Below are 14,868 nucleotides of genomic sequence, written 5' to 3' on the forward strand. Positions count from 1 at the left end.
TTCTAAGCAGCCAATCAGATGGCTGCAACTCAATGCATGTAGGCATGTAGACATGGTCAAGATGATCTGCTGCAATTCAAACTGAGCATCAGAATGGGGAATAAAGGTGATTTAAGTGACTTTTAACGTGTCATGGTTGGTCTGAGTATTTCAGACGGCTGATCTACTGGGACTTTCTCACACAACCATCTCTAGGGTTTACAGAAATTGGTCCAAAAAAAGAGTAAATATCCAGTTAGTGCCTTGTTGATGCCAGAGGTCAAGAGGAGAATGGTCAGACTGGTTCCAGCTGATAGAAAGGCAATAGTAATTCAAATAACCACTCGTTACAACCGAGGTACGTATAAGAGCACCTCTGAACGCACAACATGTCGGAACCTTGAGGTGAATGGGCTACAGTAGCAGAAGACCACAGCGGGTACCACTCTTGTGAGCTAAGAACAGGAAACTGAGGCTACAATTCACACAGGCTCACCAAAATTGGACAATAAAATATTGGAAAAAATGTTGCCTGGTCTGATGAGTCTCGATTTCTGCTGTGACGGATGGTAGGGTCAGAATTTGGCGTCAACAACATGGAAGCTAGGATCCATCGTGTTTTGTATCAACGGTTCAGGCTGGTGGTGGTGGTGTAATGGTGTGGGGGCCCATGAGTACCAATTGAGCATCATGTAAATGCCACAGCCTACCAGAGTTTTGTTGCTGACTGTGTCCATCACTTTATGACCCCAGTGTGCCCATCTTCTGATGGTTACTTCAAGCAGGATAACGTGACATTTCATAAAGTACGAATCATATCAGACTGGTTTCTTGAATATGACAATGAGTTCACTACTCAAATGGCCTCCACAGTCACCAGATTCCAATCCAATAGAGCACATTTGGGATGTGGTGGAATGGGAGATTGGCATCATGGATGTGCAGCCAACAAATCTGCGGTGATGCTATCATGTCAATGTGGAGCAAAATCTTTGAGGAATATTTCCAGTACCTTGTTGACTCTATGCCATGGGGGATTAAGGCAGTTCTGAAGGCAAAAGGGGTCCAACCATGTACTAGTAAGGTGTACCTAATAAAGTGGCCAGTGATTGTATATAAGAGTTTTTCCTACACTGTTCTGGCGGGTTTTTAATGAAAAGTAAGTTTTTCTGTAATTAATTCAACTAAACTATATAACAGGTAAATTGTGACTTAATAACTATTTAATTTAAATTGAATAGAGCAGGGGTGTGAAAGTTTCTGAAGAGCTGCAGTCCTGCACAGTTCAGTTCCAAACCTGCTTCAACACACTTACACTTAGGTTTCAAACAAGCCTGAAGGACTCAATTAGCTCAGGTGTGTTTAATTAGGGTTAGAACTAAGCTGTGCAGAGCTCTGGCCATCGAGGAACTGAGTTTGACACCTATGGTATTGAGTAAATATTCACCGATCATCAAAAGTGTAATAAATAATAAAAATATAAAATTATTATATATCAATAATTATTGTCTTCACATTTCTTAAGATTAAACATTATATAAATAACCATCAAAGAAAAAAGTGTTTGTCTCTTTAACATGTTATTGAGTAAAAGTACATCAATTCACAAGCACAGCAAAATTACTGAAGCGTTTTACCCTCAAGTTGTTTTACCTGTCATTTTTTTTTGTTCCGTCTGTTTTTATAAATAATTTATAAAGAGTATGAAACTGATAAAGACATTCCAAGTCATTTCCTCACTTCTGTGCTTCACCTGTAATTCCTCTCTTAGGTAAAAATGAATGAATTTAATTAGCATTTGCTTCAATTTTCTGTGTTCATTATTCACAAATACAGAATTGATGTCTTATTTAGATATAGTTCAATGAGTGAAGACGACCAGTTGGATGCAAACAATGCTGTATAAATACATAGTGTACATATTTAAACAGTATACACTTCCTGACAAGTCGTGTCGCCTATCCAAGTTTTAGGAACTGCAAATAATAACTTGACTAACTGATAATTTGGTAACAAAAGTGGCCTATATGAAAGCCAAAAGCCTCTAGATTACGCTTATTTTACCAGAATAAAATGTGATCATGCCTTGATATTTAATTGTTTAATTAGGACAGTAGGGTCTGACTTTGCTTAGACAAAAGTCTTTTCACTTAACAGAAATAATGTACAGAATAGAATATAAAGTCATGGTTCAGTGGAAAAAGAATTAATATTGTGTATGACTCCCATGAGCTTGGAGGACTGCATCCAAACATCTCTGCAATGACTCAAATAACTTTTTAATAAAGTCTGGAATGGCAGAGAAAGCGTTCTTGCATGTCTCCCAGAGTTCATCAAGATTCTTTGGATTCATCTTTAGTTCCTCCTCCTTCATCTTACCCCAGACATGCTCAATAATGTTCATATATGGTGACTGGGCTGGCACCTTGTCCTCTCCTGTGGTTTGTAATGTAATGGGCAGCACAAATGTCTTGACACTTCAGGCTGTTGATGTTGCCATCCACTCTGCAGATCTCTAGCACGCCCCCATACTGAATGTAACCCCAAACCATGATTTTTTCTTTCATCAAACTTGACTGATTTCTAGATAATTGTGGGTATATGTGGGTTTCAATAAGTCTTCTGCAGTATTTGTGGTGATTAGGATGCAGTTCAGATGATTCATCTTGTTGTTGCTCTTACAACTGGGATCGGCGACAAGACTTTTGTCAGGTAGTGTAGATTAAGTATAGAGTTAATGTTAGTCATGTTCATGCACCATCAACAGTCGTCATACTTAAATTGCATTATTGCTTAATAATCATAGATTGAAGAAATGGAAATAAGAACACTACCTCTTTATTTACACTACCTTATGTGGTTTTAAACCTTCATGAGTTTCTTTCTTCACAAAAGAAGATATTTTGAAGAATGCTGGCACTCATCGACTTCTGTAGTAGGAAAAAATAATATGGAAGTCAATTTGTATCAGCAACTAGCTTTTTTTAATATATCATCTACTTTGTTCAACAGAAGAAGGCAGATCAAATAGGATTTAAACAAGTGAAGGTGTGTAAATGATGACAGAATTTTCATTTTGGGATAAACCATCTCTTTAAATAAATCAATGATCATATAAGAAAAAAAAAAGAAATACAGTAACCCTTCAAAATGTTATGAAGTAAAATATTGCATGAATAACAAACGACAATTCCTGATGTGCTTTACACTCTGTTCTGTTGTGATGTACATGATAGAAGTGATAAAGCCGTTCACTTCTGTGTGTCGCCTGTGATTCCTCTCATAGGTGAAAATGATTGAATTTGATTTGCCTTAGCCTCAGTTTTCTGTGTTGATCATTCACAAGCTGAGAATTGATGTCTTATTTGGTTATTGTGGAATGCATGAGTGAATTAAACGGCTCATTGGCCTCCCGGATGGCCAGAGCTTCATTCTTTGACACTCCCAGGCATGACAGAGAGATGATTCTGAGGTAAAGAGAGCTAGTGGATAATATCTGCCGACCAGACGCCCGTCTCTTCCTCTCCAGCGGGGTGTCAGGCTGTCTCAAAAAGCTGCGGACTCTTTCATGGGCTCAAGCTGAACTCAGAGCTCCTGTCTCGTTTCGCTTTCTCCTGCCGCGACGGGCCCTGCCAGAGTCTGCAGTGCGACTGGCATTGACAGGGCTCGGTTAGTGCCAGACGAGAGCTGAGTGATGCATAGGCCGCCCGAGTGGATTTTTGTTCTGAGGGCTTTTGGCTCCATCATTTACTGTGGATCAGAGGGCAAGAGTGAGTTATTAAATACAACAGGCCCACTGGCACTGTGTTCTGTGGTCCAGAGAGAGAATTGGAAGAGAATGAGATCAGGAGATAGAAGGAGATGTACAGGGAGAAGATAAATAGTTTGAGTGTAGAAACAGTCACAAATGGAGAAGAGAGAAAGATAGGAAACATGTTTGTTGTACGATTCATTTCGAAAACTGAGGTAGTTTACTAAAAATGCCATGTAAAGAATGTGTAACTGCTTTATTTCGAAGCTTTGGGATATTTTGGGTTTTTAAAGCCAATTGTAGTTCAAATATTTACACCTAATTGTTTAATTAAATGTTTTGCTGCAATAAAGCTTTTCTTAGACACATTTTGTCTTGATTCTAGTCTAAATATCTTAAAATTCTTAAATCAAGAAGCATTTTCTAAAGTAAAAAAGAAACAAATATTGTTTTGTCTTCTGAAATCATGTCTAATGTCTAAAATAATGTTTTTTTTTTCTTCTTCTTCTTAAAACAAGCTAAAAAAATCTGCCAGCTTAAAAAAACAAAAAAAACGTAAATGTAAAATAAAAATCTGCCAATGATGTGAGTAAAATAATCTTTGTATTTGGAATGAAATATTTTACTAATACATTGCCAGTTTTTAATTTTTTTAATTTATTTATTTACTTTATTTAGCTCTTTATTCAGCTTGTTTTAAGGAGAAACTTGCTTAATTTTGAATTCTTTAAAAATATATATATAAATATATTTGCTAGCACTATAATTATACACTATGAATCATTTATTAAGCATTAGTAAACAGTTAATTCATTATTTGTTAAGCATTAACTTACATTAATAGATGTTAGTAAGCAGTTCATGAATACAGCTACACATGCTGTCTTCTTGACTTATAAGAACATTTATAATAATGTGTTTTCATGTTTTATTACTTAATAATTGTTCATTACTAAATTCAGCATTGCATTATTTACAAACTATTTGTAGTTAAGAGTAGTTGGTGGCTGTTAGAATAACTCAGAATGTGTTAGTGACTAATTAATAAACTATTCAAATTAACATTTATATATTTTATTATTAAGGCATATAATAATGGTTAATTTGTATGTTAATAAATGCTAATCTAAAATAAGGACTATTTATGCTTTGTAAATCCCTTATAAATGACAATTAAACGCTTCAGTATCAAATGAACAATACATGTTTGCAATCTTATCTAAAAAATAAAGTTACTGACTTAAAACATGAGTGTCAAAATACAATTAGAAATAAATACAATTAAATAAAATTTAATAAAAACAACAATATATTAATTTAACAATACATTATAATATAACATTTCAAAGTAATTTAGCAAAGTTAAAACTGTACAGTAATTTTATTTTACATAATATTGCAAAGATGTAATTTTATATGATACAGTTTCATTTGTGTATCTTCAAATGAATAGAAATGAATAAAGTCGTTCATTTTCTTTTTTCCTGTTTAGAATATAACTGAGCCTTTAATTGTCATTTATAAAGGATTTATAAAGCATAAATAGTCCTCATTTTAGATTAGGTCACAAAACTGCATGAAGTTGACTTAATAAAGCATCTATTAACATACAAATTAACTATTATATATGCCTGAATAATAGGATATATGTTGATTTGAATAGTTTATTAATCATTTACTAACTCATTCAGATTGATCTTAAAATAGCACCAACCATTCTTAAACAAATAGTTTGTAAATAATGCAATAATTAATTTAGTAATGAACAATTAATAAGTAATAAAGTATGAAAACACAATCATTACATAATAAATGTGCTTATAAGTCAAGAAGACAGCACCTGTAGCTGTATTTATAAACTGCTTACTAAGTCTGTAGTTACTACTATAAAGTGTTACCCAATATTTTAATCGTTTATAAAATATTTATTAATGTAAGATTTTTTAAATATTTAATCTGGAAACGAGACAAAAACTTTTTTTTTTGCAATGTTCAATTAAAGGTACAGTAGGTGATCTTCCAAAATGCTATCCGTTAGCATAATATCTTTGAAAACACAGATCCTCCCCTGCCTTCCAAAGCGATGCCTCCTAAAATCACAAACGCGCACATTAAAGATGACTGTAGACAATCCACTAGGTCATGTCATTTGCCAGTTAGAAAACTTTACAGTGCTTCATAATACTACAAATCTAAATGAAAAATGTTATTATATGTAGCACATTTTGAGTTGTGTAGCAAGCAAAACTTGTCATGATATGCAATATTTGTACATGCAAGGATCGCTGGTCTCACTCTCTCATGCACTTTGTCTTAAAGCAACTACTGTATGCTTAGTGGTTGGCCGGCGGGTGCAGAAATTACACTGATTACTAAGCCATACTTACATGCTATTTTAGACCGAATATTCAGAGTAGCATGAACTATAGTGCGTCACAGGGTGTCATTGTTCAAAAATGAACCAATGTGATGTAAATATAAAGCCAACTTTTGATCAGTAAAGCAGGCTATGTCGAATATTGATATTTACTTATGTTTGGTTATTAAACTAAATAAAATCTACATTAACGTTGCTGTAAAACATACCTTCTGAAATTGAAAATAGTCACATCAATCGTTCGCTGTAAGATTTCAGTAGCTGAACAACACTTCTATGAAAATAGCCTATTCGTAACAGCACAATCTACATCAGACTATAGTGTGACTAAAATAGTTTGAAAACATAACACTACCTGTCTAAAAGAAATACTTCAGCCATGGTGTCATATATCCTCCAGCATGCAAAAGTAACTCCAATATTGGGCTGTGTATCAGAATTATGGGAAATATTGGTTTTTATGCATTACCCAGAATATAAAAATACATATAAATACAAATAGAACATTCACTTTAATCACTATTATTGGAATGTGAAGAGACTTTCAACCAGCACAACAAAAATGTTTCTGAAGACAATCACCTACTGCACCTTTACATTTTTAAACAAACAACTGAGTTTGTCCATTCTTGAACAACATGTTTTGCTGTTGATTCCAACATAGAGACCATGCGAATGATACAATAAGCAAAGATATCTTGTATTTGATGCTCACTTTCAAGTGGGAAATATTCGAGTGATAAATGTGTATAACAAGAGAAGTTAGAATAAGAGAAGTAAGTGCAGGAAATGAGATATTGGGGGGATTTGCTCAATCATCTGCACTGAATGCTGGAGACCATTAAATGTGTATTCTTTGTTCTGTATGCTTTTATTCTGTGAGAACAGAAAATCAAACACACGCTGAGGCGCATGCTAAAAGTTTCAATCAGAAGTGTCATGCCTATTCAAAATGAGGCACACACCCCCTCAGATTTTGAATGCAACTTTCACACAAAAAAATGTCTATAATAATTATGGTGTGTGATTTATTGTAGATAAAGAAAAGTGTGGAACATTGTGACAAAATTCTTCTCTTGTCTAAAGTAGTCCAATGCAATTGAACATTTAGCATATTCTTAAAATGGAAAATCCTGTCATCTGTTAACTTTTTTTTTTTACTGTGAAATACAAAAGAAACCCATACAATGAAAGTAGAGATCGAAACAACATTGGGCAAAAAGTTTAAAGCTATGGGGATAATTAAATGATTACATCATGCTTGCTTTGTGGTAATAACAATATAGATTATTCATGTTATAACAACTTTTTTATGGCCTGTGTGACTATCTTAAATTGAAATGTAAAAATGACAGCTTTTCCAGCTTCATATATTGTCTATGAATGCCTTTTTTATTTTACCAGAAAATTACATGATGATAGAAGCAGCTTCCAAGATCAGCAGCAGTTTTGCACCACCAAGTAACATAAGTGAATTAACCCCTAAGTCAGGAGCCGGTTTTAAACATGTTAAAAGCCTAGCAGAATGATTTATAAAAGTGAACATACAGTTACAGTAATATAACATTGTAAAACACAAAAGCATGATTAATCCACATCACCAACAGACAAAATTGGTTATGCCTTTACTATTAAGCTTATATGATAAGTTTAAGACAAGGAATTAAGCTGGCTATCAAATTTGGTACAACTGTCAAAAACAACTTCTTAATTTTACACTGTTGATTGACAAAAGAGGAATAAACCTGCCAAAACAGTGATATTATTCGATCCTTTAAAAGAGAACGTTTTCATTTTTATTCATTTATCCACTTTATTTATTTGTCCATTAATGCAAATTTCTAATTAGCCAATCACATTGCAGCAACTCAATGCATGTAGGCAAGTAGACATCCACTGCAGTTCAAACTGAGCATCAGAAGGGGGAAGTGATTTAAGTGACTTTGAAAGTGGCATGGATGTTGGTGCTTGGCGAGCTGGTATTTCAGAAACTACTGGGATTTTCACACACAACCATCTCTAGGGTTTACAGAGAATGGTCAGAAAAAGAGAAAATATCCAGTGAGCGGCAGTTCTGTGGGTGGAATTGCATTGTTGATGCCAGAGGTCAGAGGAGAATGGCCAGACTGGTTCGAGCTGATAGAAAGGCAACAGTATTTCAAATAACCACTCATTACAACCGAGGTATGCAGAAGAGCATCTCTGAATGCACAACATGTTGAACCCGGGCTACAGCAGCAGAACACCATTCCGGGTGCTGCTCCTATCAGCTAAGAACAGGAGACAGGCTACAATTCACACAGGCTGACCAAAATTGGACAATAGAAGATTGGAAAAACATTGCCTCTTCTGTTGAGTCTCGATTTCTGCTGCGACATTTGGATGATAGGGTCAGAATTTGGCTTCAACAACATGAAAGCATGGATCCATCCTGCCTTGGTATCAACAGTTTAGGCTGGTGGTGGTGGTGGTGTAAGGGTGTGGGGGATATTTTCTTGGTACACTTCGAGCCCATTAGTACCAATTGAGCACCGTGTCAACGCCACAGCCTACCTGAGTGTTGTTGCTGACCATGTCCATCCCTTAATGACCACAGTGTATCAGACCCACAAAGAACCTTATGGAACCCCACCAAAAAAAAAACTAACTGCACATGCAGAAACACAGGCGTATCGAAAGTCCCTCGCATTCACCATCTCACCTACTTTGTCTCATTCTCTGTTGTCATCCTCTTGGTTTTATCTGTGTTGTACAGACAGAGCCTCATTGATAACTCACTGGAGGAGAACTGTTCCTTTTACAACTCCCTCTGCTCTTAATCACACCACCTGACATCAGGTGCCGTAATCAGCTCCAACAACTAAACTATCTCTCTTACACACACACACGCCTCCTACTTTCTCCCACACACCTGTGTTTGTTGAAGTGTGGCTTTGAGGGTTTTTTTAAGGCTCACTTTAGCTTTGTGGCTGTGAGGATTGGTGCAGACTTGGTCTGGGAGCCCAGTGCGACTGACCTCTATTCCTCATTGCTGTCTCCTTGACAGCACGGCTGGTCTCATTGAAATGCAGCCAGCAGGTAAAAATAACCACGGGCCCACAGACGTGTGAGAGCATCAAATCACTAGCTGCTAGTTCAGCCTCATCCGAACTCCCTGTCACCATGCAGTGCGTTCGGACTCGTCACCACACACACACACACACACAAAAATGACCCCACAGCTGCCTATAGTGACTGTGGGCGCTAAATGCTAAATTACACACATCAGTCCTGGGACAACAAGCGGTCATTACTCAAATGACAGAGACCAGGTTGAGGATCCATGACATTATGGTTCTTTTACCTGGAGCTCTACAAGTGTGCAGTCGGTGGTTTGCTGATTTTTCTGACACCTCTCGAGCTGCTGACCAGGGAAAATACTCATCGCTAAAAAAGCTTTTAGAGCTCGCTCTGGCTTCCTGCCACAGGCTAGAATGTCAGAATGTATACCTTTTAGCTTTTAGTTGATAAAGACTGACTTATACAACAATGTCAGATCCATACATCAGGTCTGTACATAGGTCTGGCTTAGTAATGAGTGACACTTCATATGTCTTGATTGAAGGAAAGTGCTTCTTACTTTATGGAAGCAGAACCCGTTTACTAGTATATATAAAACATGGTTGTGCACATCAATAAGTAAGTACACAGTTTCTGGCCATCTTTTGTGCTGAACATCTGAACTAAAAGGAATCAGGTTTTAAAAGTTTTATTCTTAACCCGTTAGCATTGTGTTAAACTGTTATCTCACGGTTTAATTGCATCTTTTGTATTATTGTGTGATATTACATTGTAAAAACACACACATACACATACATATACATCTATCATCATATACATCATATACATCTATATATATATATATATATATATATATATATATATATATATATATATATATATATATATATATATATATATATAGATGTATATGATGTATATGATGATAGATGTACATTATATATATATATATATATATATATATATATATATATATATATATATATATATATATATATATATATATATATATATATATATATATATATATTATATATATATATATATATATATATATATATATATATATATTATATACATATATATATATATTATATACATATATACTGTAAGTACAGTTAAAAGATTTGCAGTCATTTAGATGGGGTCAGTAAAGAAATGTATCACATTATATGTAAAATACAGTGTATGTAATTTAAATTATATAAAGACAATCAATTAAAATTATAGTTTTATTTTGTGGAATCAGGAATCAGGAACTTTTCTGGTTAAAACATTACACTGCCTGACAAAAATATTGTTGTTGATTCCGGTTGTAAGAGCAACAAATAATAACCTGACTTCTAGCTTATGAGGGGCAAAGGCCTCTAGATTACGCTTATTTTACTAAAATAAAATATGTTCATGCCCTGATTTTAAATGATTTACTTAGGACAGTAAGGTCTGACTTTGCTTATACAAAAGTCTTGTCACTTAACAGAAATAATGTACAGTATAGAATATAAAGACATGGTGCAGTGGAAAAACAATTGTGTATGACTCCCATGAGCTTGGAGGACTGCATCCAAACATCTCTGCAATGACTCAAATAATTTATTAATAAAGTCATCTGGAATGGCAAAGAAAGCGTTCTTACAGGACTCCGAGAGTTCATCAAGATTCTTTGGATATAACTTCAATGCCTCCTCCTTGATCCTACCTCAGACATTCTCAATACAGTTCATTACTGGTGACTGGGCTGGCCAATGCTGGAGCACTTTGACCTTCTTTGCTTTGAGGATCTTTGATGTGGAGGGTGAAGTATGAGAAAGAGTGCTATCCTGCTAAATAATTTACCCTCTCCTGTGGTTTTTAATTTAATGTACAGCACAAATGTCTTGACACCTCAGTCTGTTGATGTTGCCATCTACTCTGCAGATCTATTGCACACCCCCATACTGAATGTAACCCCAAAACACGACTGATTTCTGTGAGAATTTTGGGTTCATGCGGGTTCCAATAGGTCTTCTGCAGTATTTGTGATGATTGGGATACAGTCGGGCTATAGTATAGTGAGTTTGTAATTATCCAATTGGCTTACTAATGATTATAGATGAAAGACCAGACGGGATCAATAATTTCACACGCTCCTCTCGAAATTAGTTTGTGAAACTTCACTTATATGAGTTCAGTTTCATTCATACATTTCTGTTTATGTTATATTCAAGCCTTTGGGTATGGTTATGTACCCACACCAATATGGGGAGAACATGCAAGCTCCACACAGAAATGCCAGCTGGCCTAGCCGGGACTCGAACCAGCGACCTTCTTGCTGTAAGGTGACAGTGCTAACACCTGAGCCACCGTGTCGCCTTAAAAAAATAATAATTTAAACAATTTATAAATCCAATCTTTTCCAAATCATCAACTAGAAGTCAAGTTATTATGTGTTGCTCTTAAAACTGGCATCGATGACAAGACTTTTGTCAGGCAGTGTAGTATTGTGCTGTCTAAAGATGTATATAAGATACCTTATTTGTTATTTTGACATCTTGCCATTTGATGCTGTTGATATATTTAATAATCATTTTAGAGGAAATCTCATTAGTAGTATGTATAGCAAAACTAAAATCAAATTTCAATCAGTCACACAACTATAAAATATAAATCCATAGATACAGAAATGTTTTAAGCACTCCCCATTCCTTATTCTTTGTATTATTCAAAACTATATTTTTGTTCAAATGAATAAAGCCTTGGTAAGCATAAAGGACTTAAAACAGACAAAGTAATTTTCGAAGGGTGGTGTAATCTGTGGTTTTTAATCAGTAATTGTAAAGTGTATTAATTAAAAGTTGGAATGTCTTAGTTGAAAATGTGTTTTAATGACACCAGAGATACAAATTCCATTTGTTTTCTCCATAGAGGAACAGAAGGCGTTTGCTGTGTATATTTGCTGTGAATATGTATTCAAAGTGTGAAGTCAACATTTTTAATTTTATTAACCATATGTCCCACTTACATTACTTTATTTGCCATGAATGCAGATAACCATTACAAAGCCTTGTGAAATACAAAATACAGAGATTAGATGTAATTATTTTTATTCTAATTAGCAACATTGGAAACGGTCTGGCAGATATAATCCCTAATTGCTGAAACAGGGACACTAACGCTGTTGAAATTACATTTGTGATTGAAAACATTTGGCCAGAGTCATTGTATGGGAGCTTAATTATTGTTTAAAAGCATATGTTGTTGTGGTTGTATCTCAGCCTGGCAGCTGCAACGATTACAGATTGCTCTTTTAAGTTTTGCTTTCCATTTTCCACTTAGTGTGTTTAAATTTATTTCGCAAATGTTCTCATGTTTCGTGGCCTTGTTTTATTCATCTCTGCAGGCAACATCAGAAACACAGAGCGACTGAGCTTTGACAAACAACAGCACTACAAAATCCTGGTGACGGCCTACGATTGTGGCCAGAAGAGGGCGATGGAGAGCGTTCCGGTTCACATTGACGTCAAACCAGTGTGCAAGCCAGGCTGGCAAGGTCAGTGGATACTTAAGCTGCTTTACTTATGCACTTACACACTCAACATCATAGTACATGTATGTAGTGTCGTCCCAAATTGAGCACTAATGTTTTTTTCACTAAGTGGAAATTTAAACTGTTTCCCTGATGACGTTTGACAGTTGCCAAATCAGTGAAATAAATGACCAAATTATCAAATAATACCTGCCATGAGTAGAACCTCATTCACCATCGGGAGGTGCTATAATCACTCTCGTAGGAGAATTTTGTTATCCAACATATGCGCCCGAAAGCTCCGGCCCTTCCACTACGTGAGCAAACCTGCGGTCGTTGAGTGCAGGAAGTGTCCATCATTCCACACTTCATTTTACCGGTTGAATAAGTGCATCATCAGGGTTATTAAAGTGCACTTATTATTTTTAGAGTTTTCAGTGTGAACGGCACCTTTAATCTGTTGACTTTTCACCATTCAAATTAGCTTCATATTTTATAGTTTTGTAAGCAGCATCTATTGCAATTATCACACTGTAGCGTTCATCTGCTGCAATTATGCTACATTTTGTGTGTGTGTGTGTGTGTGTGTGTGTGTGTGTGTGTGTGTGTGTGTGTGTGTGTGTGTGTGTGTGTGCGCAGGTGTGTGTGTGTGTGTGTGTGTATGTGCTCTCTTTGACATTGCTGCTTGTGATTCATACTATTGTTCTGTGATTCTATGGGGGGAAAAGAGAGAAATTTCATTTAGCAGTTGTCATGTCATGTAGCAGTTGACCGACTATCATTGAGATGAATGGGAATGCTAACAAATAGGTTTCTCCAGATACTATTGACTTTTTTTCTGAGGTTTTCAAGGCTGCGTCTTTTTCAAAAGGAATCTGTTGTCTTTTATCACAAATGTCTCAGATGCCCTTCGGTAATGGTTTTCAATATACTGAAGGTCACTGAGGGTCTTTTGGAGATCAACTGTTTGTATTCATATTTTAAAATATATTATTTATTAAAAGAAGTGCTTGGAACTTAATACAAAATGAAAATTTCCTTCTATATACTGTAGAAGTAAATGGCTGCAGATTTTCACAATGTAAGTAGTCACTGTAAGTTAAAAGTTTGAATCATGCATTATTGTTCACCCTACATATGATATTGCAAAACGACTCTATGACAGTTCATAACTTTTTTGAATTTATAACTAATTTCAAGAGTTCACACTTAGATATTGGTTGATGATAATAGCAGTTTTGGCATGCTGTCCCAGGAGAGAACCCTGAGCTTGGAGATTATTGAGCCCAGGGTTCTAGCCCATACCTGCCAACACTCCCATTTTTCCTGGGAGTCTCCCGTATTTCAGACTCATCTCCCGTTATGTTTTGTCTCCCGGAAAACTCCCGGAATTTAACCAACCCCACACCCCCCAACCCACTCCTCAGCTTTTTGGTAAAGTCTATAACACCCCCGGATCACTGACATTGGTGTAATGTCCGATCGCAGCGAGCGGCTGCCTGAAACCTGGCGCAATCCCCCCACCCACACCCACCCGGTCTTCAGTTTGCGACACCTTTAAATTACTTTTCAGAATTTCCAGCATGCCACTTTCTGCACGGCACCTACACATCCTCACTCATCCGTCTTTGCCTTACATTCCCCCCGGCTCCCAGGTTTTCAGAGTCAGATGTTGGCAGGTATGCTCTAGCCTGGTCAATAAGCATAAGGGGGTACGAGATCAGGTAGTTCACGAGAGCTCCCCCTGGTAAAGGAAGAAAGGGGGAGATGGGGTGGATGGGGGGCATTCTTCAAAAAAAGGAAAATGAGAGAGTAATGCTAGTCTGGCTTTGTTTTGTGAGTTTGGAATGATCCGATTGGCTTACTAAAGATTACAGATGAGGGACCAGTCGGGATCAATCATATCACATGCTTCTCTCGAAATTAGTTTGTGAAACTCCACTTATATGAGATCAATCTCATTCATACATTTCTGTTTATGTTCTATTCAAGCTTTTGGGTATGGTTATGTACCCATGCCAACACAGGGAGAACATGCAAACTCCATGCCGAAATGCCAACTGGTCCAGCCGGGATTCAAACCAGCAACCTTCTTGCTATGAGGTGACAGTGCCAACAACTGAGCCACCGTGTTGCCTTAAAAATAGTAATAATTTAAACAATTTTAAAAAAAGTTTAAAGTTTTAGTGAGAGTCA

At 36.1% G+C, this 14,868-nt stretch overlaps 1 protein-coding gene across 1 annotated transcript in view; it reads left to right on the plus strand.

Moving 5' to 3' along the window:
* Positions 1-14,868, plus strand: part of clstn2a (calsyntenin 2a) — a 449,004-nt gene that overhangs the window by 301,098 nt on the left and 133,038 nt on the right. Inside the window, 1 exon segment of the mRNA XM_056479198.1 lies at positions 12,547-12,696. Within this exon segment, the coding sequence (XP_056335173.1) occupies positions 12,547-12,696 (150 nt within the window).

Source organism: Danio aesculapii, chromosome 2 (assembly GCF_903798145.1).
Source record: "Danio aesculapii chromosome 2, fDanAes4.1, whole genome shotgun sequence".
NCBI classification, from domain to species: Eukaryota; Metazoa; Chordata; class Actinopteri; order Cypriniformes; family Danionidae; genus Danio; species Danio aesculapii.